Source organism: Cardiocondyla obscurior, linkage group LG08 (assembly GCF_019399895.1).
Source record: "Cardiocondyla obscurior isolate alpha-2009 linkage group LG08, Cobs3.1, whole genome shotgun sequence".
NCBI classification, from domain to species: Eukaryota; Metazoa; Arthropoda; class Insecta; order Hymenoptera; family Formicidae; genus Cardiocondyla; species Cardiocondyla obscurior.
Window position 1 is genome coordinate 6,149,253 of NC_091871.1, and position 27,754 is coordinate 6,177,006.

The 27,754-nt window shown below is 41.1% G+C and overlaps 1 protein-coding gene and 1 long non-coding RNA gene across 14 annotated transcripts; one reads left to right on the top strand and one right to left on the bottom strand.

Annotated features, from left to right (window-relative positions):
* Positions 1-294: 294 nt before the first annotated feature.
* Wupa (wings up A) lies at positions 295-23,739 on the top strand. 13 transcript variants are annotated; one of them, XM_070661160.1, is made up of 10 exons: positions 295-441; positions 2,877-2,920; positions 6,320-6,337; positions 6,866-6,994; positions 8,319-8,442; positions 10,732-10,832; positions 18,649-18,692; positions 18,804-18,945; positions 22,376-22,393; positions 23,147-23,739. In XM_070661160.1, exons 2-10 carry the CDS (start codon positions 2,906-2,908, stop codon positions 23,228-23,230), a joined length of 675 nt encoding a protein of 224 aa, XP_070517261.1. In that variant the 5' UTR covers positions 295-441; positions 2,877-2,905; the 3' UTR covers positions 23,231-23,739. The 13 variants fall into 13 exon arrangements, with proteins under 13 accessions (XP_070517261.1, XP_070517260.1, XP_070517266.1 ...); XM_070661159.1 differs by lacking the exon at positions 10,732-10,832 and adding an exon at positions 11,848-11,948; XM_070661158.1 differs by lacking the exon at positions 10,732-10,832 and adding an exon at positions 13,433-13,533 and having other exon boundaries at positions 296-441.
* Positions 23,740-26,070: 2,331 nt separating this feature from the next.
* LOC139105193 (uncharacterized) lies at positions 26,071-27,754 on the bottom strand. Its single transcript, XR_011546140.1, has 5 exons — positions 27,400-27,754; positions 27,037-27,282; positions 26,841-26,959; positions 26,625-26,745; positions 26,071-26,507 (listed from the first exon to the last, which is right to left on the bottom strand). It is a non-coding gene; the product is annotated as an uncharacterized lncRNA (long non-coding RNA).

Sequence of the window (27,754 nt, forward strand, 5' to 3'; positions counted from 1 at the left end):
TTTACCAAGTATTACTCTTTTTATGGAAAATTCTACCAGCGTAAGTAAGCTTCTACATCGATCCTTAATTACCGCGTCTTAATTAGCGGCGTTCGAGGGCAAACGAGTTCAAGACCGCACCGTTCTTGTCTCATAACAATCGCGCTAATACGCCGAGCGAGATATGAAAGCCGAACGGGCAAACGAACGAGTGAGCCCTAGCGAGATATGCCAAGGCGGGCTCGGCTCCGTTTTCAGTTTCCGATTATTTTTGGCAGCAGGCACGGCGAGCCGAGCTCTCGTCTAAAAATGCTTACGACCAGCGTGCCGCTATTGGTCATACTCGCACCACGTGAAGACCTACGGTGGAGGTTCACCAAGCCCACTAGGTGTGCACGATGGCACAGTCAGCTGCCTAAGGTCCGGTTGGCCAGTCGCAGCCAGCAAACTTTTCTCCACAAGGTAAGCCTACTTCCCGTAGATCTCGCGATTATCCCGTTACCGCGACAGAAATGTGTTCCCGAGGACATCGACTACCCCGTGTTCTTTGGAAAGTAGCCTGGAGAATCTTGGGATAAATAAAAAAGAAAAAGAAAAAAAAAAATGGCACGTTCGTAACTTTTTTCAGCAATGAGTTCTCGCTCTTAAATCGCCGTTCACGACGGAAATTGTTGAGAAGTTCCTCGGGTTCTAGTGTCAGTGAAACGAGTGGCTGCACGAAAAATACTTTTCAAGGTTGTGACGATTCACCCAAGATTCCCAAGACAGTGACTGATCGGCGATCATCGACGAGCGATCGCTCGTCTTAAAAGTGACGCGCAGTTGAAAGTGATGAACGAGAAATTCTTTCATTTAAGGGCTCCGCTGATCGGTTACTTCGGAAAAATACTTCAGTGCACGCTAGTTACGTTATCTCCCTCGGACTTTCTTATTTCGTAGTTTAATTTTAATCAAGAGGAGGTTGTAAAATTTTGTTCCCGTTAATCGAACGGTGTCGAATCGTCATCGTTCTTTTAATTATATTAATACTTCGCTGTATTAATTACACGTAGAAATTAATTCTCTCGCGATTTGCACATTTTAAATTAAGAGAAATAAAATATTTGGACCCTTTATCTTTAGCTTAACGCGATTTAACAACGTAGAATATAATTCCTTCTAGTCGGGCTTTCTTTTTGCTTTTCTCGTATAATTTAATGAAGGTTATTTTTACGGTGCTTCGCTTCTTTGATATCGGAGATGGTACGTGCGTCTCGATAGGATGGGACGTGTCTCGGAATGGTCCGAGCGCGAGGAAATCTATACTTAGCAAAGGCGATCGTCCATTGCAAACATGAAAGAAGGCAGCGAGCGCGAGCAGTTGATGAATGAAAAGAACTTGATCGTCGCAATTTTTATAAAACTACCCTCCGCCGTAACATTTTCCGCGGCAACAAATTCGCGCGGCAACGTCATCAGTGACGTAAGGCAACGAAATTACATCCCCCGATTATGCAACGCTCGCTCGGATTCCACGTCGGTCGTGAAACGCCTCGAGCAGAGATCAAAGACGGAATATATATGTAGAACTAAGCGTTACGACATCCCGAGAGAATTTTTAATACGCCTTTTTTTTTCTTTTTTTTGCAAGTGAAGACTCCGCTCTTTGAAGAATGTTTTTTTCCGCTCGATTTTTATTAATGTAATATATATTAGGATAATTATTGTACTCTGGTTTCTTAATTCTCTTAATCAAACAAATACGGAGTAATTATTAAACGTAACGACCGCAAGCGGGGGAAAATTTTCAAGGCACTCGCAAAGAGCGCGCGATTCATTTAACGACAAGTGTCATTCGGCGTATTACTAACGACGTCTCGTTTCGCCGTCGTCGAGTGTTCGTTACGACGTTTTCGCTCGTGTAACCGTGATGCTCGGGAATATTTTCGGTACGCGATGCGCTCGCTGCGAACGAGGCACAATTCATCTTCTAGAGCCATCTTCGGTGCAGGCGCGCCGCTAAATGCGCAATTGTTATCTTCCTAACCGAATTCGCGCAATTTCAGACGTGCACGCGTAGAAGTTTGCCTATATAAGTTATCTGTTTTGGAACTTTGTCGGGCCCGGTGGGACGCCGCGGCAAGTCGATACCCCGCGATTCCGCGACGAGTCTCTCGGGCTAATAAGAGCGATATTTTCCTCTTCGCCGTTCTCCCCTTTCGAACGGGAACGTCGTTCGCGAATAGGACGACGTGCTGACGTGCATATTCCGCCTCCTTCTCGCTCGCTCTCCCGCGAAAAACGCGGGCGACTTTGTTTATCCGTCCGCCTCGCCGTTTCGACATCGAATCCAGTCGAAGCCACCGACGGAATATCCACCGCGGTCGTTGCATCCAAATTTGGATCGCCGACGTTCCTCGACATCCCAACGACGGCACGTCGTGAAAGGTGGGGACGGCCGGCGTCTATTTTCGCGCGCCGGATATTCTATACCGCCTGCCGAGAGAGATCCCGGCCTCTTTGAAGACGCGAAACCCGCGAGCCGCATGATTTATCGGCGTGCCGACCGAATCGATCGTGTCCCGTCAAGCCCGAGAGGGACACGCCGATGATCAATTTCTCCTGGTTATCCGCCATTATTTCCGCCGCGCGGCGTACGCGAAACAATGGACTCCATTTACCGCCGTTATTATTTTCACTCGCTCCGTTTACACGTCCGCGACGTTACGCGTTAAAAAAAAAAAACGCGGAAGCGGTCTAGAGCTGGATGTAAATTTGCGGACCTGCCGTTCAGATGAGGTCCTATTTATTTATACAGATAGAGAACTCGATGGTATCGTTAATAGCCGCGGAGATTTTTATCCGCGATGCATAGGTGCACCCTAATAACGTTCGTACTGTTTTATTAATTTTTTTAGGTAGACGCGCGTAACAACAAGACATCATCATGGCAGACGACGAGGTGAGGTGTGTATTCGAATTTGAGATCTTCGCGCTTTATCGCGCCTGTACGCATTTGTTTAAAAGCCTGAGGGACAATTAAAGAGGGATCGTGGAATTTTAGAAAAAACTTTCGGATGTATCTTAATGTTACGTTCTCTTTTTCATGTTTGTCTCCGGTGGATTCGCGCTGCTGCTGCTGATCTTCGTTTTTGAACAACGCTGAAATACCACGCGCATTCTTTGCGTTAAAATCGTGCAGTAAAATCGGCATTGCTCTCGAAAGGTATGCATTGTTTGCGCTTTCTGTGGTTCTGTGAAAGACTAATATAAAGAGTAGTTTTAGAAAAAAAAAAAAGAAAAAGAAAAAAAAATTGACGTAGACCTTGTCAATAAAAATAGAATACAGCAGTTTTACTGAATGTTTGTTCAACGAATTTTCTTAATTCGTACCATCAGAAAATGCATTTGACGAATTTTAATACTAATACTTTCAAGACATTAAAAAACTAAACGTTATTTTTTAATAATAATTATCACCGAGCGGGTTAATTTTGAAAAAAAATTATTTCTAAAGACTAAAGCCAGCTTTGTGCTACATATATTTATCGTAATAAAAAAACATGAATTATTTTAAAGAAATATAGAAATTTAGTGTCAAATGCACGTTTCTGAGTGAATAAAACATGTTCCTTTAATATAATATACTTCTACGACGTCAAGCTTTTCTGTGTAAAGCTCCGAGGACTTCGAGCAGACCGAGCCTCGTTTTTTTTTTTTTTTTTATTCCCTTCTACGGTGGCATTTTGAAGCAGCTTAGTAGAAGATATAGATGGTGGTCAAGGATAAACCACAATAGTTTGCGCGCCCTAAAAAAGATTTATATGCCACGTAGTATGACGAGGCGATCATGGAAACTCGCTTCTCGTCGTGATTATCTTACTCTCCTCTCTTTTCTTTTCCGCGATCTCCCAATATCTCCCGGTCGTTTCGCCCGCATTTGAATTAATAATACGATATTCCTTTCGTTTTCAACATTTAATTTTTGCATCTCGCGAGACGTGATTTCTCGCCGAACTCTCAAACGGAAATTTTCCTTTTTTTTTTTTTTTTTTTTTTTTTTTTTATTAGTTTGACGACTCATACTTCTGCGTTTTTAAATAAGTAATTTATTCATTCTCCGTACTTTTTACTTCGGATGACTACTCCCGGCATTCCTACGTAATGTCCATGCCGCGAACGACAATTCTTCGTTTGTGCGATGGGATGGAGTTTTCTTTCGTTATAATGAAGCCAATTTGCACGGCGCAAACCGCAAATGTAAAAGTTAATGAAGGTTTTTGGACCCGGCGTTGAGGGGAACATATATTCCGCAAATTTCACCGTAAAATTTCCGCTCTGTAGGAAACGGGAAATGGGACTGGTCGTATTACGACCGACATGTCCGTTGTCTCCGTTATATGCTCCGCGGCCCAGACTTTTTTGCCTGATTTATCGTCACACTCTCGCCCTTATTTCGACATTATTTAACGCGAATCCCTCCACTCGTACCGAATCTCACGGTCTTACTTTATACCCTTTCTTTTCCGCTGTTTGAGCGGGCTATTTCTCACTCGCGTTATCCTTAACGGGAAGAACACAGTATTTCCCAGATTTTCAATTGCAGATTCAAGATGTAAGAAAACCCGCGAGCTTCTCAATTTGTTGACCTCGACGTATCAATTTCAATATAATAATGTATATTTCGCCCTTTTATCGTCCACCCTTTTCCCGGCCTTTTCTTATTTTATTTATCGTATCTCTCTCGTACTTATAAAACGGTCCGGTCACCTGTCACGGTTTAGCTCTATTCGCTCGCGAAGCTCCGGCACGAAGAAAAAGTATTTTCGTCCTCGGTGCGGGAGAAAATGTTTGATATTTGTCAGTATATATCGCGGGGCAAAACTCAGCGCAGCGGCGCTCAATGGAGACAGCGTCTACCGAAGATCGGTAGAACTTCCATTTACTGATTAAAACCGTTACGCGAACATAGTTTTGCAGCCGGTTCGTTTATTCCGAAGTCGCGAGCGATAACTTAGCAATCCCGACGCGAGGAACGTCTCTCTTAAACAAACTTTCTATTGATAATTACGAAGCCTGCTTTGTATACCGTGTCAACTGCACAATTGAAATTATTCCTGTTTCATTTATTTAAACTGCGCGCACGAATGTCGCGAACTCGTGACGTTCAAACCGTCCGCGGGAGGTTCATTATGGCTAATTAAATGAAAAATAACTTTGTTACCTCGTAACTTCGCAGAAAGTCGTCGTAATATATTATATATTATTCGTCAAAGTAATTATTAATGTGTCAAACGATTTTTATTCTTTATCGCGTTACTGCCGGCGGACTATTCGACATTCCTCGTAAATCTCACCCTCGCCTTCCCTTCAACTGTTCGAAAAACTATTACAGCACAGTATGAAACTCTCAAGAATTATACGCGCATTACAGACAATCATAAAACAATCACACAGATCTGGGGTAAAGTAAACAGCGAACTCTCGCATGGTGTGGCGTGATTTTTGTCTCTTATCTGCAACGCTATATGTCTCTAACGCTTCATTTTTCTCTCGTTATAAACGTACACATGGGCGTGAAATACATTTAATATCACCGTGCAGTATTCGCAGCACAGCACAGCACAGCAACGTATGCAAATCGGCACTTTGTATTAAAAAAAGAAAAAAAAAATTATAAGCGCGTAAAAAGAAAGAAAAGTCGTCGCATTTCTGCTCGCATCTTGCAAACAAGTCGCAGTCAATTATCAACCGCGTCGGCAAAATTTTTTTAAGCGTGCGACGCGCCTGTAGCAATGTCATTACAACGTCGGCGTTAACGTTCATCCGGAAAGTGCAAAGTTGCGCCATAAAAAAAAATTCGCTTGTTACCGCTTCTGTATCGTATGCGACTGCGACTCATTTCTGATCCGCACGCCGGTCGCTGGAATCTGCATCGCTTGTAGACGGCGGAGCTAATGGTCGGCACGCGTAATGCCATAAGCAGAGACGTAGCCGTTTGCGCGAAACGATATTACAAGATGCTCGCCGGATTCTGCCGCTTAACGGCGACAAAGTTGTATCACTTAAGACAGACTCCATTAGCTCGGCATCGTCGCGAAACACGCGGAAACACGGTCGCCACACTAATGCTTCGCCAGGTATTCCCGCGTCGGCAAAATCTGGAGCACCGAACGCGTGATCTTTCTTCTTTTCTTTTTTCAACTACCCTCGCCCACTTTTTTTTCATCGAAAAATATCCCTTTTTTTTTTACAGTCAAAAGAATCTTCGTTGCAAAAAGTGCTCCAGATATCGCCGCCCGCGCGACCTGCGACACAGAGAATATACTAACGGGAAATATTCTCTCTTTTTTTTTTGCAGAGAAAGCGCATCGAGGATGTACGTAAGAGAGGAAACTAGCTATGAAGCGTAGAGTCGCCTCTTACAGGACGACCACTTACCGGACGGATGAAAGGAATTCTTTCGTCGGAAATACGGCTTAAGCTCGTTTTATTGCGAAATAAAATCTATCGCAAATATTCAAAATTAATAGCATTATATTTGAATTTATAATCAAAAACTGTGGTATCGTTCGTTGAAGTAGAAGATTCTAATATATATAAATTTCTTCGTTTAAGCTTTTATATTATAAAACAAAAAATTTTAATATCGGTAAAAAGACGTAATTATTACTTATATGTAATGGAATTAATATTCTAGTATTCAAAGAAATATTGATTTTTTTTTTCCAACGCTTAATTGCATTTATTTGTAAGTTAAAGTTCCGCGGAAGTTTAGCTAAAAGCAGAGGAAGTGCGAAAAATGTTAGATAAAGCTGAATTGCGTAATACTTTCCGAATTCGCGTTTCGCGAGGCGCTTCAAGGCTTTCTCAGATGTTTTAAGGGAATTTTGCACGAAAAATGCAGGAAAAGAAGAGGAAACAGGCGGAGACCGAGAGGAAGAGGGCGGAGGTCCGCGCCCGCCTCGAAGAGGCTTCCAAAGCCAAGAAGGCGAAGAAGGGTTTCATGACCCCTGACAGGAAGAAGAAGCTTAGGGTAAGTCCGTTTGTTGTTTCTTCCCTTTTGAAATTTCGGTCCCGTTACCGGAGTTTCTCGCGGAGTATCCTCTTTAAAAACCGAATCGCGACAAGTCGCCGAAAAATTCCGAGCCCATATTTCTTTCTTCACGTTAATGGAAGCGGCGTTAATGCCGCGCCAGATTTTCAAAAGTGTTTTATATTACGTCGATACCGTTGCCGCCGCGCATTATCGACAACCAAAGTCGATCGAATCTCTCAGCCCCGATTTATCTTATTGCCTCATCGCACGCCATAATCTTTCTCCGGCGTTGTTCAAACCGTCCGGCAATATCGCGATAATCCTCTTTGCGCCCTTTGTGCGCCGATTTTCGCGCGAAATATTTCTCGTAACGGCCAACATCCATTTCTCTATTACTTTCTCCGAACCCAACCCCTCGCCTTTTTCCCTCCCCGCGTTGTTCTGTTTCCCAGCCGCCGGGCGCGTCCGAAACTTTTCTCAAGTTTATCTCGCCTTTTTACCTCTACTTTATGGTCCCGCCTTACGTTCGCCATTCTGTTTCCATCGTCGCGCAACATCCTGTGGAACATCCATGCGCCCCTTCGATCCACATTTCCCTCTTCATGCACCGTCGCGAACATTCGCAGTCGCAGTACGTAAAGTTTCCCGTGTGTATGCAGATTACCTCTCCGAGAATCTTTTTGCGCTCGCCGGCCCCGCCGGCATGTTATTTCCCCATAAATCCACCTTCCTTCCCTTCGCTGCGTCAATATTTGCCGCCCGCCGAATTCCGGCCGGCGTTATCTTCCCCGCTGGCCGAAAGAGAAAGGCGTCAGCCGCGAGTTGAAATTATTTCGCGAATAAACCGCGGATGGAAACCGTCCACGAGCATTGTAAGCTTAACACGGGTCATAGTCCGGATTAATTCATTTCCATTTCGCCTTCCTATTATTGCGCGATGCATATTTATATAAGTACAAAGATTAATTGCTCAGCTACCTTCAACTATATTTATTTTAACGCGCGATTAATAAGCAATCGCGTAAACGAGTAACTTTATATTTATTAAATAGGTACAATAATAATCCGGTTCATTGCATACGATTTAAATTGTTTATCCGGTTTACGGCGGAATAAATAAAAGTTGGCATTTCCATTTAAATTATGTCAATTTCACGCTATTGGATATCGATTCGTTGGTAAAATGCGTAAATATTTCAGGGTAAATATTCCCGACAAAATGTCTCTCTTATCTGGTTACGACACATTATTTTTTTTTTTTTTTTTTTTTTTTTTCTTTTCCCGTTGAACCAAGCCTCACGAATTTTTCATGCACTTGTAGTTGCTGTTGCGCAAGAAAGCTGCCGAAGAATTGAAAAAGGAGCAGGAAAGAAAAGCGGCCGAAAGGAGGCGCATAATCGAGGAGCGTTGCGGAAAGCCGAAGATCGTCGACGACGCCAACGAAGGTACTTTTGCTTCATTTATGCACAATGCCACGAAAAATTGCGCTCAGGATATTCCTCAGTAGTTCTCTCGATATGATATCGTCTATATTCGAATTAAACTCACGTTGCCCTGTGTATACAAAACGTTTGCCGCTACTCGAACGATTATTTCTAATTAAGAACGAGAATCGGCGCCAGAAGCCACGAATTCAAAAAGCTGGTCTCAGTATTAATTTACGTGAATCGCACCAGTGATTTTTAAGAATTTAAGAAATTTATTACATTTATGCAACGATCTTCGAGTGAGCGAGGTTGCATTTATGTAGAAAGAATTGTTTTTTTCTTTTTATTAATTAATAATATGCAGTGTTTGTCTTCAGTTTCACAGGTCGAAACTTTGAGTTCTTTTTATAAAGGCCACGGTAATTGGCGTATGATTTTCAAGATCGCATTATTGTATCAATGAGAATCTTTTCTTTTTAGTTAAAATTATTTTCTCATCCCAGTAGAAAAAAAAAAAAAAAAAGGCACAATAACCGAGATACGTTTTGAGCAATTTGAGAAAGCAAAAATTGCGCGACGTTTCTCGCGCGCGTCTTTATTTCGTTTTACATTATCTTTTTTCTGATGAACCACACAGAGACCATAAAGCGCGTGCTGCGCGAGTACCACAATAGGATCGCAGCATTGGAGGATAAAAAATTTGACATCGAATATGTTGTTAAGAAGAAGGACTTCGAGGTACTTTTGAGAGAGCAACAGTTGCGAGAACGTTTACGCGACGTGCAGTATGATATAATGCGGCATTCACGATACAGTAACAACGACGTTCAATGTTGTTGCACTTGTGTAACGCACCAATCTCCGTCCGGCTGCACGTTCGCGTAGGGCGACGACGAACGCAATTAGAGTTTTGGCAAAGTGGCCAGCGTCGCAAAATTGTCGGTTGCGCCATTTTACAATGTCTCAGTTATATTTAGCTGTAACATCATTGACACACTAAAATAGATTCGAGTAATACACAAATATTAAAAAATAGATCAGTTAAATTAATAGAGTCGTTAAATATAAAAAGGAAAAAAAAAGAGAAAGAAGAAGATAAAATTGTCGCGATTATTTGCAATAATTACTGTTTAATATTGTAACATTAAATAATTTTATTTAAAAGATTCGCGCTCTCAATTAATTGTATCTTTTATCAATCACCAAACAAATGTAATCGTTATCGGAGCAACTTGACGAATGAACGCCTCTTTGCCGAAACTCTAATTATTCGTCGCAGCTTCCGCTCTGCGGCCGGGCGAGAGACACGAGCTTCGCATTCTTCCGTCGCACCGTTTTCTATTCGCATTTTTCTTTTTCTTTTTGTTTTATCTCTACGTAACACACAACTGCCGTCGATTTTCACGACTCTGTCCGCATTCTTGTCTTTCTTCGCATTAATGTGCGCGCGATTTCTCTGTCTTCTGTCTATCTGCTCTCTCCGTTTAATCCTCTGTCTATGAATATCCGGCAAATTTAATGGTCATTTTAAGAACACCACGAACTATTCGCATCTTGATTATTGTGTTAATGCAGCTTATAACTACTCGCTCTATCTCCGTGAAAATATGAGTAAAGTCAGAATAACCGAATAACATCAACTTTGGAATCACGCATTCAGGTACATCTTTAAATACGTCGAATTATCCGCGTACACGGCACGCTTCACAACCACACGCATAATATTTTCCACTGATTTTTATCATTTATAAAAATTCTTTTACGCTTACCCGTTATTCCGCGATGATCACACGCATAATACAATATTTTCCACTGATTTTTATCATTCACGAAAATTCTTTTACGCTTACCCGTTATTCCGCGATGAACTACATACCCGTTTCCCAGTTAATTTCACGCGAATCTACCGATGCGAGTCCGCATCTTCGCTCCCGTACGTAAGATTGTTTCAAATTTCACGGCAACGTCTAATTGCAGGTCGCTCTCTCGGGCGACGGTTTGAGAACTCGCGGTTTCGCACGCTGGAAACTTGAGACAGTCTTCGCACCGCCATAAAACAACGACAGTTTATAACACCGTGACTTAGCTTCCACACGCCAGTCTCGCCAAGGCTCACACTTCCTTATACCTCACCCCCGAGCGTCCGTTCAAGTCATACGCGCGAAAGGAATTCCAATATAGATCGCAAAAAGTTACAAATTATCCGTTACGACATTTATCCATTATAGTAACGACATTACGGCAACCCGCGACGTAAATGTTGTTAAGCCGCGGGCATTTTTCAAGGAGTGACTTGAATTTCAACAGCTAGCGTGAAGTCCATTCTGACCCAGTATCATAAGAGGATCAACGTTCTCGAGGGGGAGAAGTACGACCTTGAATACGAAGTCGCCAAGAAGGATTTGGAGGTCGAGAAAGTTTTTTTTCCCGTGGCAAACGAGCGATGAGCTGCGATTAACGCCAATACTCTTTCCTCAACGTCTATCTTTTTTTTTCTTTCTTTTTTTTTTCTATCTTTCTTCTTTGTACGCGCGAAGCGCCTATCTATCTAGCGATATGTTCCTCACAAGCTGAGTCCGTAGTAATATTAGACATAGACGTCTAAGTATTTTCTAGCAGCTCTAACGTAGCACTCCTTCCTCTTCACGATTCGTAGATTCGCTCAACGTAGATCAGTCTCAGCGATGTTAATTTCTCGCAGACGCCATGAGTAGAAAGAATGTTCAATTTACACTTGCGAGTACGCGCTGGCAAACTCCACGCCACCCCCCTTTTTTTTTTTTTTTTTTTTCCGCAGCCCCGTAATTTTCAGTCCCGCTGATTTCCTCTCGTCGAATCTCTCCTATCTCTCACTTGCCTCCCGTGGTAGGTTAACGATCACGCAATTGTCAGCTTCGTGCTTCTCGCTTCCAGCGCGAAAGACTCATTTCTTTTCTGTATCTTCCCGTAATTTCATTTCCTCACGAATATTCTTCCTCCGGAACGAGCCATCACGAAAGATCGCAGGTCGTCACATTATTATATTTTTATCACATTTTTAAACATCACAAAGTTTTTTTTTTTTATTTTTTTTATTTTTTTTTTTAATAAAGTGATACCACGAAACAATTCATTAATATTGGTACGTTAAGAGTAATAGCGAATGGATTTAAATTAAATAATTGTTATCGCTCTTATCCTATCGAATAATGGATTGAATAACAGTCGTCGCAATTTTGTGTCTACACGTCGCTTAACATAATTCATACTTTATTAATTTTAATTTCCTGTTTCCGATTTTTGAAGGTACAATTTTTAAATAGTTCGAACAGATACGATAACAGATTAAGTTTTAAGACAGCCGGCGACGAGGAATAACGAAATTTTTCAGCGGACTTTACTCTGTCCCTTTTTTTTTTTTCCAATAACTTTTTGTTCTTTTAGCCGAGTTGCAGACGATCTGTTCGGCATATTGGAACAGAATGTACTTACTCGAGGGCGATAAGTATGACCTCGAGAGGCAAATTAGGTTGAAAGAGATGGAGGTAATTACGATCGGCTTGCCTTAAGAAGAGAGAGCCTGTCGAGTCACCTGCATAGATAATTTCTTTTTATTCCAACTTTCACCTTTTATCTCCCACTTTTATTTACGTGGTTTTTTTTTAACTTTGCCACGTGCTTGACCGAGCGACATTCTTGGTCGAACGGTTCTCGAAGGCGTTTCTGGCTGACGGGTCTTTGAACCTTCGGTTCGAGCACGTTTGCACGTCTCTTAGATAGGGAAATGTCGCGAGGCACTAATGTTCCAAACTCTCGATGAGACTTTGAGGACAGTTTGAAGGAACGTAACCAGCATTAACTTCTTTTTTTTCTCTGCATTTTTTATCGCGCGAGCTTTAACGTTAACGTCCACCCGTCTCTATTCTTGTTTGCGCCACCGGCCGTTCGCAACTGCGGCGTGTTACTTCAGCGAGCCCAGATTGCGTCGCGCGATCGTAAAAAGACCGGGGGTTTATTTCACGCGCCGTTTTATTTCAATTCCCTCGATTATTTTAATCAGCCGCAATTTGTTTGAGCTTGAGCGCGTAAAGGGGCGGCGGCAAGATGCTTTTTTCGCCGAGAAACCGTCGACGTTACGCGGCAATTTACTTTTTCGTTCGCGTCGCTCGCAGTTACGCTGAGACTAGTCCGGGACGTGCGAATGGTCGAAGATCGAAGTTTCGAAGGTGGTTCAGCCGAGGCAGCGGCAGCGTACACATCCCCCTATGGTACATCCGACAGGGCAGCGACAGGGTGATCTCCATTTTCGCGGCAAAGAGACTCTAGGGCGGAATTACGTCCGCTCGACCGCGCTGAGGAAAACACCGCCCGGGAATTTCCTCCCGCGCGATTAAGCATTCGAGTACCGCGCAACTTTTATTACCGCACACGTGGAGCGAAAGAGCGAGATCTCGCCAATTTACCCGAATCGGAGATTTTGGAAGTTTTGCTTGTTGCGAGATCAAGGGCCCCCTCTCATCGAGATTCCGACGCCGTTCGCGGCGTGCCATTAGTATTCGAACAACGCGGTTTATATTCTACGCTAAAATATGTAAAGTTCGACTTACAGTTTATACCTCGCTAAAATATGTAAAGCTGGACTTAATTTGAAGCACGAAAAATTATCTGCCGATATCGCTAGCGTAACGCTCATTTATTTTGCAAGCCGGAAGATAAATTTATTTTTATTAAATTTTCTAATTTAATTTTTTACATTTATTAAATTTTCTAATTTAATTTTTTTTTACATTTTATGAGTCAATTAATTCGGCAGAACTGCAAAATTCTGGCCAGAGGTATTTGCAATATTACAAATGATTTCGTGACTCGAGAAAGACCCTAAACTCTCGCGTCAAACGTCGCGCGGGACCGATCAATCGAGTTGTCTATCTCTCGTTCCACCCGTGCCCCTTCGCTGCCTACGCTTGTCAGAAAAGCAAACATATCGAGGAACCAAAGATTTCTGAGAGACTCTCCGTATTCTTTGTAGTGGAGTTGAAGAAGATTTGCCAAATGTATTACGACCGCGTCTACCTTTGTGAGGGTCAGAAGTGGGATTTGGAGCGTGAAGTTCGGAAAAGGGACTACGAGGTACAGGAAAAGTGAAAAGCAGCGACAACGGCGAACAATGCGAGGAGAAAGAGAGCAACCGCTAGATCGCACGTCTCTTTTGATCATTTCTTCCCACGTTGCCCCCCCCCCTCTCCGCCTGGCCCTTCTCCCTTAACGCCCTCCACCCCCTCGTGTATATCAAACGATAAGGGTGCCCTCCACCCACGGTCTCTCTCTTCGCGTTGTCTCTCGTTCTTCGCCCATCCCCCTTTCTGTACATACGTTTCTCTTTCGATTGTTGTTCTCTCTTTCACGATGTTTTTCTTGGCAGAAAATACACTTGCGGCGCGAACGCAAGTCCGCTCCGGGGCGCGAACCAACGGGGAAAGTTCCCACGGTGGATACGCGTGAAGGAACCCTTTGACAACGACGTTTTGCCACCCTATGAATCTTTGTAATCTTGATCAGTCCTGTCTCGATAACCCTCAACTGATAGTCTACAACGATCTATCTCTCTATCTCTATCTCTGTCTGTCTTTTTTTTTTATTTTTTATTATTATTGTTATTTATGAACGCGATCTTTTTGCAAAGTGTGACGAAACGAACGAACGAACGTCGCGAACGATTGGGAAAGAAACCTTTTTTCCTTTTCACGTGGATATGAAGTGCCGTTAATTGAGAAATATTTTTGCCGGTCATACATTTTTGTGCTCTACTCCAAATTTTTTTTTCTCTCTCTCTCTCTTTCTTTCTTCATCTTTTTTTTTTATCGTGCAACGTGCCGTTCTCAACCCGCAATTTCTCTACGTCTATTTTTTACGCTGTTTGCCTAAACGCATACTGTATCCACTTGTTCTTTTATAACGTGTCTATTTGTCACAAATCTATACTGTCTTTCTTTCTCTCTATCAATTAACTTTCTATTATCATAACGCAAGTATATATCTCTGAGCTTCATACTAACTCGCCAATGAAAATAAAATATAAAAAATAAATAAAAAAAGCTTTACTCTCGCGAGTCAGGGCTGGGCAAGCTTATAGAGAAGACGCCACTGTTGTTTTACTATACATTCGTAACTGTGTATCTCTTTCGCACACCTTTTTTTTTTTTCAAGTTTGCAAGTATCGATTCGCGCGCGAATTTGCCGTCTGATTGTGATAATTAAAGCTGGCATCTCGCGCGCCGAGAGAAATGATCGTGAAACGAGACGGGCGCACGATTTCGCAGTGATAGAAGCAATTGCCCTAGATTTGTTGCCAAAAAAAAAAATAAAAAATAATTAAAAAAAAAAATTAAAAAAAGAGTACGCAATCGAAGAAATATCATCCACAAAAATCACCAAAAGGGATTACTTCTCCCTTGGTCTCACGCGAGAACTGAGCTGACACTGTATGCCTGAGACCACGTGCACGCGTCAATGTGCGTGCGTGCGTGCGTGCGTGTGCGGTGCAAAATCAGGAATGGATATAAAAGATTTAAAAAAAAATTATAAAAAAAGAAAAGAAACTAGTACACATTTAAGGAAAGCAGTGATGGTTACGACTTTCTACGGTGTCTTCCTTTTATCATTTATTTTCACATCTTTTACGCTTTACTCGATCTTTTTCACGCGTGCATTTTTCTCTTCGTGTCTCTCTCTCTCTTTCTCTCTTTCTTTTCCTTCTCCCTTTTTCTTTACGCTTACTCTGCCACTGGTTCTTGATACCGCAATAAGTACTTTCTTATGTGAAGCACAAACAAGTTCGCTTTACTGCGCGTGCATGGCTTTTCTTACTAATAACCTATTTAGAAAATACATGTATAAATTATGAATGCGGGTTAATTAAAGTTGCCGCGTAATAACAAGATCCACGAGGAAACCCGCGAACCGCTCTATTACAACGATGCTAATTAATTTGACGATATTAAAAGACTAGACCGATCTGATTTAATTTGCGTCACGTGGCAAGGACTGGATTTAATTCTGTCGAATCGATTCGCCGCAAAGTTATGTATCTCGTTATGCAAATTAATATTTATAATTGCCAAATAAATAATTGTCAAATTCAAAGTTGAATCGGTGTAAATATGTATTTACTTTAAAATAATTATTTAAAATTATTATACATTGCACAGGCTTTCGGAAAGTAAAATTTATTTGCAATGTCAATCGCATCGGTTATCAAATCGCGGAGTAACTTGAAATTAGCGACCGAATTAACAGTATGAGCTAACCCAACGCTAATTTTTCTATTAATTTCCACAACGATACAATTGTGATTGCGAGTAGACCGAGTTAATGGAGCTTAATTCGCGTGAACTTTAATGCAGCCGCGGCAAGAAGTATGGCACTTCATATTCATCGCGAAGGAAGAAAACCGAGTGGCTTTTTGCAAATCGCCTCGACAATTCTTATTTCACTACCAACGTAACGCGCGAACAGTCATAAGAATCTTCACGATTGCGATAAGAAGCCGGTTTTCACTGTTAATGCCTTTAAAAAACATATCTCACCTACGTTATGGTCTACCCAGACTTATTATTTGCAAAAGAGAAAAAAGAAAAAAAAAGGAAAAAAAAAAAAAGAAAAGAAAGGAAGAACTTAATGGTTTTACGATATTTGCGAGCATCGAGGAAGGCATTAGAGACGTTGAAAAAGCTCGATGATGGGGATACGTGTAGATATTCGGTCGGCAGTGGGTCAAATCCGTTTTGTACTACTTCGGAAAACGATTACCGCGCAACCTTCCCACGAATACTTTGTAAGTTACAGAGTCTGCTGCCACACGCTTTTCCATTTTTAATTCTCACAAAGGTGGACTGGCTCGAGAACGGATTGAAAGATCACGAAGTGCCATGCTGCGATAAATCTACGGGCCACCCCTACGCGTTCCTCCGTCTTCTTTTTTATTTCGCCGATCGAGCCTAGCCCTCGTTCGCTGACCTCCATTAACTTTTGCGAGACAGATAATATAGATGTGTACATGAACTACCCCGGCTCACGAGAGAGACATCGAAGCAAACACGTACAGGCGTCTACGATGTTTTTTTTTTTTTTAAGTATAGCGACAGTGATTTTGCACCGACTCGCACGCACCACACCGACTGTCAGTGTCCTCTTGTCATGGTGTTCAATTAGGCTGTAAATAGCGGACACTTCTCGCCAGAACTCTGTTCTCTTCTTCTCTTTTATTTTTTCAGCAAAAAAATTTGATTAAAAAAAAAAGAGGAAAATAAAAGAAAATAGTTTCTTTCTTTTATCATTTTTAAATAGAATTTTGTTACCAGTTTTTGATTGATTTTATTATAAATTTAAATTGTGGTACGGATACGTTCACATGAGTTGTACGTTATTAACAACGATTATCTTGCAGCATTCAAAACAGTTTCTACGTGTTCACGCCTTGCTGCTTTGAGAGCAAATATTATTCCGAGATAATTAGAGCGCGCATTACGTCCGACGTAACGTTAAACGTTCAAGTGCAAAATGAGAAATTAAATCAATCGGGCTATCGATCTCAGGGATTCGTTTCACGGTTCGAATGAGGCGAACAGAGCTCTGGCAGTCTAGAAAACGGATTGTAGTGGATTTTGTAATTTTTTTCTCATCACACACGGACGGCGGACGAAAGAGCTGATCGCGACCAGCCGGTCCCTTGATTGGCCAAAATGAAATTCACACCCCCCCCCCTTTCCCTCCTTTTATCCAATTCCTCTATTCTTTCTCGTTCTTTCTGTTTTGTCGACTCCACTCTCTCCCTTTCTCGCGACTCGCGCGAGGACGAGAATAAAAGGAAAAGAGTATAACGGTTGAATAATCTCGAAAGAGAAAGGGAGAGAATCCGACAAGTGGCTTTAGAACAAAAGCCTCACTTCTGAAGAAACTGTTTCAGTAAAGTAGAATAATCAGTGTCAACCGTGGGAGCAATAAAAAAAAAATGTTTTCCAGAAACAGAGGCGCATTCGCGCAACGAGAATTGCGACGATAGGAACGAGTTGCATTTGGATTTAATCTGTTTCAAGTTTCTTGCATATGTAGCGCAACGAATTCCGTAACTTCTCCACTCTTCGCATTAATTTTGCTGCGAACCAATTATACGGACGTTCAATTTGCACAAATTTTTAGTCGACTTTATCTACCGAGATATAAAAATTGCACGAATCATAAAACCTCTATTACAATTATTAGCCTACAAAACTTCCTGCGCTGCAAAATTGCAGTTATCGATTTTCATGCGCTGTATGTTTGTTTTTTTATTTTTTTATATTTTTTCCTTTGATGTAAAGCCGAATGAAATAACTTCCGCGATGTTTCAATTGTGATATTTCTATTCGAAAAACACGGTAAAATGTTATTTCACCGCGTAATTATCGTATTTCGAGGTAATACAAAACTTTTTGATCGACAACTTCTTTTTCTTTTTTTTTCTCCCTTATAATTTTTACGTTTTATTAAATGTGTTTTTTTTTTCTTTCTCGTACATGCCGTTGATTTTAAATAGCCTTCCAAATTTTGGTTATTGTTTATTCCACGAGTTCCCCTTTTTCTTCTCCCTCTGTTTTCCCGTTATCATTCGCTCGTCGCGAGACCACTCCTCTATTCCGGGCCCATCGCCGTCATCCGCTATTGCAGTTAATCCGCAAGCCAATTTACTGTCAATCTCGATCCGTCGAGTGGCTCGCCAGCTGAATATCCGCGCGTTTGCTCAACACTGTGTAACTCCCTTTTTCTCTTTCTCCCCTGCCTGTGCTTTTACAACGCAGAACGCACGCCGATACGATTTGATCCACCTGCCTATCTCTTTTCTTTTTTTTTTTTCTTGATTAACCGTTTGCGGCCGGATTGTCATGCCGTTTACGTGAGTCCACTAACCCGCGTTTAATCCTAACACTCGATATTTCTTTACTGTATACAAGAACCATCAATGTACAAATTTTTTCTCCCGCGAAAAGACTTGCCTTTGTGATATCTCAAAGTTTGAATAATTTGTCGTACAAAGTACGCTCGTCCGAGTCATCGCGTCGCATTGCGAATGAATACTTCATTGCGCAATGGGCGCGTTTGAAATATCTATGCCTTGTATATAAAAAGAAAATTATAAATGCGCATGAATAAACTATATCCGCGATATCAAACGCAATAAATGTTAATAGAAATATTCAATACGTACAGATCGCGGACTTGAACAGCCAGGTCAACGACCTCCGAGGTAAATTGTAAGTATCATTTTTTTCTACGTAATATTACGCGATACGATTTCGAAAACGGGAATATAGATACGTATAAAATTGATTTATCGTACGTTTTTTTTTCGTTTTCTCTATCAGCATGAAACCAACCCTGAAGAAGGTGTCTAAATACGAGAACAAGTTCGCCAAGCTCCAAAAGAAAGCCGCGGAGTTTAATTTCCGCAATCAGTTGAAACAAGTCAAGAAGAAGGAATTCACCTTGGAGGAGGAGGACAAGGAGGTAAGGATGATCGTTTTCGATAAAATCTTCGCATTCAAGCGACGTAATTTTTTTTCTTTTTTTTTTTTTTTGTAAAAACGATTCTTTTTCCTACCCGTCAAAGGTCAATTCAAACGTACCTTCATTAAATCGAAAAGAATCTCGGAGTAAACGTAACTTTGCAAATTTTACTTTCACGTCATTCTATTATTTACATTAATTTTACTATTTTATAGACCGGAATTTATCCGGTTATTTGATATATGTATATTTGTACGTCATTTAATATTTGATATTTCTGCCTGTTTAATTTCCACCGATACTCATCGATAGTTATTGAATTTTGCAAGAAACGCTTACTTTTTATGACCGATCGACGGGTAGACCGTGCAGTAGTGTAGTCAATGTTTTGTGAATTCGAAAAAAAAAAAAAAAACAGTTTTTGTAACCCTGGTTTTCTTTTTGTGTACAAAACCCAATTGGCAGGTTCTTCGTTTAAACAGTTTTTTAATAAGTTTTTTTTTTTCACGTTCAGTGTACCGCGTCCAATTCAGGAGATCCGCATTACACGGCCCGTCGTTTGCATTTCAATATTGTTGCTATTAAAATATTTATAACACAATTCCCCGGAGAAATGTTATTTTATCAGCTAATTTGAAGGCAAAAACCCTCTCGAAAATCTCGAACAATAGATAATCGCGCAGTATAATTAATCATCGATTTACCGGACCGTGGTACTTTCAATTAAATGTATGAAGCTATTGTCATTTCGAGGATGTTGAATTTATGCAGATTGATTAGCCGCAAAATGTATCATTGCAGTAATCAATGATTGTAATAGTTTGAATAATGTTATTACGCCGGGGCATGTTTCCATAACTTGAATATCCCGGAGATCAATTACATTCGCAATTTTTTTTATAATAGGTGTCGAGATTATTAATTTCCGCGCTATGGGCAATCAATTGTTTAATTAATAGTGTAAAGTTCACGCTCGTAATTACACATTAGCGCGTATTACTTTCTTTGTTGATATCGTAACAGTGCATCAAACGAGCTTCACCCGATCTTGGATTTAAATTTCCTACGAACAAGTACTAATTATAAATGCATTATAATTAGCTGATATTGAGATAAAATGAAATTTTATCGCAGTTACGAAGAAATATTTTTAATATTATTTCCGGCGCTATGTACGCGGGATCTCCTAAAGAGGACCACCTACAGACTAGACATGTATATATGAACCTATCCGTATTGAAAGTAGTGGTAGTGGTAGTTTGATTAGGCAATTTGTGTTCTCCACAGCCGAAGAAATCCGAGAAGGCAGAGTGGCAGACCAAGAAATAGATTTAACATAAGAACAATAAAAACAGTTTGAGTGCGAAACCTCAATAAAATACAGGCAGCATTATTACAAACCAAAAACAAATCGAGAACAAGTATAAAAGCAACCATATACTCGTGCACACACATAAGAAGAAACACTAACATAATCACGTTTGTACAAATGATAACAGGCGCGCGCGAAGCGCGTGAAAATAAGCCGTGGGGGAAAAAAAGCGCGCAGAGAGGACGTACGAACGAAAAAAATAAATGTGTAAAAATACGAATTTTAAAAAACGTTTTTGATACCGGTTTTCTCCGTTGAAAGTGTCGCGCTTGGCCGACGCGTTCTCGCCGTCACGTTCGCTTCGAATTGTTTTCAAACTAGTTCGTTAGCGCCACGAAACGAATTAGAGAATTGATAATTGCACGAACAATTCGAGGAGTCGGTCGGTATTCGATTATATCCCTCTTCGGGTGCGAAACGGTCAAAACGAGCGGTACCTGGGGAAAGCTGGCTCCGCGTAAATATTCAACTTGTTACGTAGAACGGCGATAAGTTGTGACAATAAACGATCGAAGAAAGCGCACGTAGATAAGTCGGGTGTGTTTCTTCCTCCCCCTCGGTGTCTCCGACGCTCTTTATATTCTCCATCGACAGATTTTTCCTAAGCTTTCTTTTTTTTTTTATTATTTTTACGATTTATTTCCCTCTCATCTCTCAAGCTTCTTTTCGCTGCAACGCGTCGCTCCTGACTCTTATTTTCTCCTCTCGCCACCTCATCGTCCATCGTACACGCGAAACTCCGTAACTCAAATTGATCGCGATCCCCGATTGAAGATTGTTTCCGATTTGCGTAACGGAAACGTGACGCTGTGTACGTTGAATGTTAATGCGATCATAGCACCTTGTATTTTATGCAAAATCAGATACGACTCTCGCCCCGGTGTGCTCGTATTTTCTTGTCGCGTGATAAGAGAAATTCTTCCAGACGATGTTACGCGAGCGCGTATTTCAAATATTCGATAAGGAGAAAGGTCAGCTGTTATCGAGAATCGCGCCGTTTTTCTCCGTTTCTCTTTTTCTCTCTTTTTTTTTTCTCTCTCTCTTTCTCCTTCTCGTGAAAACTTCACTAATTCGCTTTTCTCCGAGGCATCGTTTAATTTCCTTTATCTTCTACTTTTTCTCTCCGACACATCACGGCGATTCCAGTACCGTCCAATTTGTATCCATATCTGTTTCTATTTTACTTTTTTGTTTTTTTTTTTTTTATTCTGCGTTTTTTCCCGTTTCCAACCATGTAATTTCGCAAAAATCGCGATAGCGTAATCCAACGCGAAGTAAATAAAGTATAAGATAAAGAGGGACACAAAAAGGTGAGATTGGCTTGCGAAGTATATTTGAAGCTGACAGTTTCACTTTTATTTCGTACATAATAGCAGAAACGCTTTACTCACACATGCCTGCCGATTCGCGTTTTTCTACTCTTCTCTGTTTAATTATATCGTTGCCTTCTGTTTCCTTTTTTTTTTTTTCGCACATTCGCCTCGTTTATCTTATTTTTACACGTGTTAATTGCCGCACACTTTCTCACGCAACATCGTTCGTTCCGACGAATCGCTACCGAATGCAAAGTATTAAAAAAAAAATAATAATAAAGAGATCGATAGAAAGAGGAATACAACTCGCCTGAGAAAAAAAAATAAAAAACTAAAAACTGAAACACGCACTCTGAAACTAAAGTCGTATGATCACGCAATTGGAGTCTTTTTGCAGCTTGCCTTATCGCCATCACTCGGCCGCTACGCTTTCAGATTATAGAATTTGTTGCCCTGTCTTTGTCTTTATTGTGCACAGGCGAGCACGCATTTTGACGTACAAGTCTCTGTTTTATTTTCTAATTTATAAATATTTATTAAAATTTGTAGAAAAAAAATTTGTCAAAATAATAATTAGAAAGAGAGTATCGTCGACGATCAATATGCGTGTTAATCACGGCATCGATCGCGGCTCACGTCGTGAGCCGCGATCGACGCCTTATTCGTTAAGTGATAATTGTACGCTTAATCAGTGTCCGTGTCTTATCTGTTGACTAATAATGTTGCTCTTGCATTATGTTCGCAGAGTGCGTCAAAAGATAAGGTAAAACTTTAACCACCAACTTGTAGCTCGGCATGCTCGCTAGGAGAAGAATGACTCGTGTGATAGATGAGAATAGATAGAGCGAATAGATTGTACACGTGGGTGTGCACGCGAAAGCGAGAAAAGTCTTGGGTAGAAAAAGACGCTTTTTTTTTTTTCTTCCGTTTTTAACGTTCGCGGTAAATCAGTCTTCAACGCAACCTTTTCTTCACTATTATATTCCGTTTGCTCATGATTCCCTCACGACGTTTCAGATGCGTCGCTTCCAGCGTTTTCGACGACGCTAGACGCTCCTCCATTTCAATATCTTTTTGTTTACGTATACGTTCCCTTTTGTTGAAGACTCGCGATTCTCTTCGAAATTTCTTTTTTCTCTTTTTTCCTTCGCTAACAGTCTGCACGGCTTTGTATTAGATAACCCGGCGCGCCAGGCGACGTCAGGAGAATTTTTTGGTAGCGCGGAAACTGGCAATTCGGAAAAATTGGCGCAAAAAATTCGCGATCGAACGGTATACGGTATCCACGGACGACTACAAAGCAATTTTTGTCTAGATCTCGTTCTCCTAGATTTTTGGCATACGATCTTCCCCGACTGAATGCCCCCCGTTCAGAAGTTTTTAACTAGGACTTTATCCCTATTCCCCCCAAGCTTTGCAAGAGTTCCGCCCGACACTGCTAACCAGTGTGCAGTCTAATTTCGAACGTGTGATGGAACTTTGACAAATTTGACGCGTTGCTTTCTCAATTTTGCAGAAGAAACCGGACTGGTCGAAGAAGGGCGACGAAAAGAAGGTAAAGGAGGAGGACGCGGCGCCACCGACCCCGGTCGAGGCATGAAAAAAAACACTGACGATATCAGTCTTGCCGTTCCCGAGAGAAACGCAAGATCGTCTTGTCCGTCGTCGTTAATAACCGCTCGATGCAGGAACTACCAAAGAGCCTCCTCTATATTTTTTAACGATCGAATCATTAATTTAATATGTCCCGTTGTCGTGAGTTGCACGCACAAATTTTTGCCCGCCCGTCTGCCCGTTGTGATTGCTCGTACGTCCCAGATTATATCGACATTTTTTGACATCCAATATCCAATCTGTAGCTCTACATTCTACACTCCGCTCGTGCCCTATCTCATCTTTTTTATGGGCGTATTTTTTTAAATGGACCTTGTAAATCACGGTAGAACACTATAGTTGCGTGCAGAATTCACAAAAAAAGGAAAAAAAAAATGTAAAATAAAGTTTCTATCTGTCTACTAATGCAAGGGGAGAAACATTGTAAAAAAGATAACGGGGGGAAAATGTTACTTAAGATTTATTGTAAAGCAAAATATTTAACGGTACTCAAAACCTCTATGTGTGATCATTTTCCTGAATTTTTTTTTTACATATTCCTTTCCGTCCGTAAGAATTTTGTTTTAACGTTTGATATGTGTATTAAAATAAGACATTGTTTCAACATTTCACATACATTTCATGTTTCGTGTACGTTCAATAATTATTTTTGTTATCTTGTCTAATAGAGAATGTAGATAGATACCACTTAACTATTAATTCTTAAGTAATGAAATGCACAACAGCATTTTCAACGAATCAATTTAATTATTTAGAAAAGAAAATATTTTATTAATATTTCTATTAAATATTTTTATTTGTTACGATGTAAAATTAAATACTCTCAATTCAAATTAAATAGAATTGAATAAAAAATATAAAGCTTTCGGCATTCTTCTTACTTCAACTTTTATCACTTTTATTCGCAAAGTTATATTATTATGGTGTATAATAGAAAATTTTTTTATCTATTGTATCTATCGCAGTATTAATTAATAAGAACAATGCCGAAAGCTTTTTAATTTGCAGATAAGCCAATATTCAGAGATACGGTAGGTATGCCACTAACTGGATTTCGCTTCATAACTATTCGCTATTGAGTGACGCTTTTGACACCGCTTCATCACGTTCGCTATGACACACATGCTCTTATATGCTTTGACAATTTCGATCTGCTTTATTGATTTATGGATCTGTTCATTTCCCTTCATTTACGAGAAATATTTCGCCGATCAGAATTTTCAAAAATAAAACAAGCAATGCACGACGATGTTATTCCGATCAAAAATTTATTCTCCATAATTAATATTCTCGTAATAACGGTATATGATTTACTTAATTTGTAGATATTTTATAATTCGAAACTTTTACCTCGACTCTCGTTTATAGTTTTTTTTTTTTTTGGAAAATCACGTATTAATTCCGTGTATGATTTTCGCCATTGTGTTGCAGTTTCTTTCATTTGTGTTTATAATTAATTATCGCGCTAATTTGTGTCCTGATAATGGATGTTGATCTATCTAATTAAATAGCACTTTCAATAAAGCCCCATTATATCAATTCCGGCCAAACATCGAGCGTCCTTTTTCGATCGACGGCCGCGCGCGTCGATTTTCGCAATTTCGCAATTTATTTACGGGATTTATCGATCGCGTGCATTGCACGTAGCTTCCTCCGCCGCCACTTCGACACGGATTTCATGCATTGGACTGTATTTATAATCATATCGGGTGTCGTGCACATTGTTTAATTATCTTGACAATATTCCCCTATCACAATGGTCGCGATGATTTATGGTGCGAAACGCCGTCAACGAAACCACGGGAAGCGCGCAGCATGTCGTAAGCTCGCAGCCAAACGTTACATAAAGCATTATTATCGAGAGCGAGACAAATGACGTATCTATAAACGGTGGTTTAATACAGAGAGTACATTTGCGAAACGTGCTCGCTGACCGTTAATCACACAATTTAATACGCGTGTCGTTGACGGCTCACGCAGTTGCACGCGCAATTCCGGTTTTTGTTCGCGAAAGCGCCCGTCGTGACAGCCTCTGCGGCGAGGATGGACCAGTTTTAGTTGCCAATCGCGCGTTTAATCGTCCTAAAATATTTTGCTTTCCTTTCATTTTCGCGGGATAATTTTTAATTTAGAAAAAAAAAAAAAAAGAAATCGCACAACGACAAAAATGCCATCGTACGCAAACTAATTTTTTTTTCTTTTAACTTTAAGTGACTTTAACTAACTCGGTGAACGTGCGACTAGATATTTCATTTTGACAAAGTGCTCGAATTGCATGTAGGAAGGCGAACAAGCTGAGCCACTTGCAGCGGAACCACCACCGCCGGAACCAACACCGACCCCAGAACCGGCGCCAGCCCCAACTCCAGCTCCCGCGCCTCCGCCAACGGAACCCGCGCCAGTTCCTACGCCGACACCGGTTGTTTCGGCACCTCCAGCAGAAGGTGCCGCAACGACCCCTGCCCCGGCACCCGAGGGTGCACCGCCGCCGGACGGAACGGCGCCAGCACCCGCTGGTAAATGTCTAAACCTCACGTATTTCTAATATGCACGATACTCTTCAAGCTACTTAGATTTCCACGACAAATCCTATCTATTTTATCTATCAGTCGACTCTCAGAAAATTCTTTTGTTCCGATTTTTACCTGCAGCAATTTTTTTCTTTTTTTTTTGCGTTATTTTAATACTTTTAATTTGCACAGAAGGCGCACCTGCAGCACCTCCTGCGGAAGGCACAGCACCTCCTGCGGAAGGCACAGCACCACCAACGGAAGGAGCTGCGCCTCCAACGGAAGGGGCCGCGCCTTCAACAGAAGGAGTTGTGCCACCCGCAGAAGGGACAGCACCACCGGCAGAAGGGACTGTACCACCAGCAGAAGGAGTCGCAACTACAGAAGGAACAGCCCCGCCTGCGGAAGGTGTACCTTCGGCCGAAGGTTCTTCCGCTGCTCCCGCAGAAGGTGCACCGACAGAAAGTGCACCCACAGAAGGAGCACCCGCTGGCCCTCCAGCTCAAGGTTAATTTTATTCGATATCTAATTTGTTTTCTTCATTTATAAAATATTCAATATTATGCACGAATTACGCGAGTTCTTTTACATTTATATTATTTTATATTTTTATAGATTAAATTATTTTAGCGTTTAGTTCTATCTTAGAAAAGCCGAGTTAATTTGATTTACGCGAATCCTCTTTTTTTTAATTAATAATAAGAAAGTTTTTGACTCACCGGTCGGTGCGCAGCAGCGGAGTTATCAGCAATTCTGTAACAAAAAAATAGATACAATTTTTAGAGATGTTGAAAATTATTTTCATAATGTAAAAAAAATTTATATTGAAAGAACAAAGCTGTTAATTTTGTGTGAAGAAGTAATACTCACTTTAGAGTTGCTCCGCCGAGGCAGGATACCTCTCCTGTGTCCTCCTAGGTCTTCTGTTTGTCTCAGAATGTCCGGGACGTCAGGCCAAGTCCTTTTTCCGTGTACGGGGCACTCGCGAAAACTGTAGTTAATAATTTACAATCACGTGTGAGCTGATTAGTTATTAAAATAATTCGCGCGAAATTTTACGGCACTAGCGTTAAAAAAATTATTCACCTATCGTGCTTATTTACTTATTTGTGAATCTTGAAGCAAACGCAACGAACAGGCGCACGGTTCGTTCTTTCATTAATATCGACGACGAGATTTCGTTGCCTCTTCTCTGGATTCTCAATCTGAAAAGAAAAAAAATTCCGATTTAACAATGTCTTCAATTTTAATTATTACATTTAGATCAATATAAATTACATACATGTCAAATACCGGTCGATCGCTCAATCACAGTCATTTACGAAACGAAGTCTCTTGACTGCGTGTTGCACGCGCTCGGTCGTTGGAAGAAACATGAGAATGGTAGAGACAACGCGGAAAGTAAGAGGATCAGCTGACGCGCTTCGCTGGTGATCTATTTTTGGACTATCACTTTCCCTTGCCCCGCCTCTGCGTTACAGGTCGTCCATCTTGGTGTCGGTCTCATGCACGTACCCGTGACGTCACCCTGTGCGCACGCAAATCTCATAAGTCACTCGCGACACCGTTTTTTGCTCGCCCACTACGCGAACTAACCCGAATATATCGCGATTATATTTCTCCACTAAATGAGAATATCACTTACTTTCGAAGAAGAATATGGTGCTTCCACATATAAGGCGCGGGTAGAAGCAGGTCATTTGCGTCAAAGTTCCATCGTCGTTCGCGAAATATACGTAGAACTTCCGAATTTTAGGAGCGCGACTTGCGAACGTCCATTCGTCATTGGAGTGGAAATGGGACTGATGCAACGAAGGTACGTGCAGGCACAGCGCACCGCCGCTTGCGCCACCGCTCCTTGCTCGTCCGCTACGAGAACTAACCCGAATATGCCGTGATTATATTTCTCCGCTAAATGAGAATACGACTTACTTTCGAAGAAGAATTTAATGCTTTCCACATACAGGGTGCGGGTAGAAGCAGGTTATTTGCGTCAAAGT

Bases quoted from the DNA above. Each gene is read 5' to 3' on its own strand.
- Wupa (XM_070661160.1), top strand. The intron at 8,443-10,731 runs GTACTTTTGCTT...GAATTTCAACAG, and splicing joins CGTCGACGACGCCAACGAAG to CTAGCGTGAAGTCCATTCTG. The intron at 18,693-18,803 runs GTAAGTATCATT...TTTCTCTATCAG, and splicing joins AACGACCTCCGAGGTAAATT to CATGAAACCAACCCTGAAGA.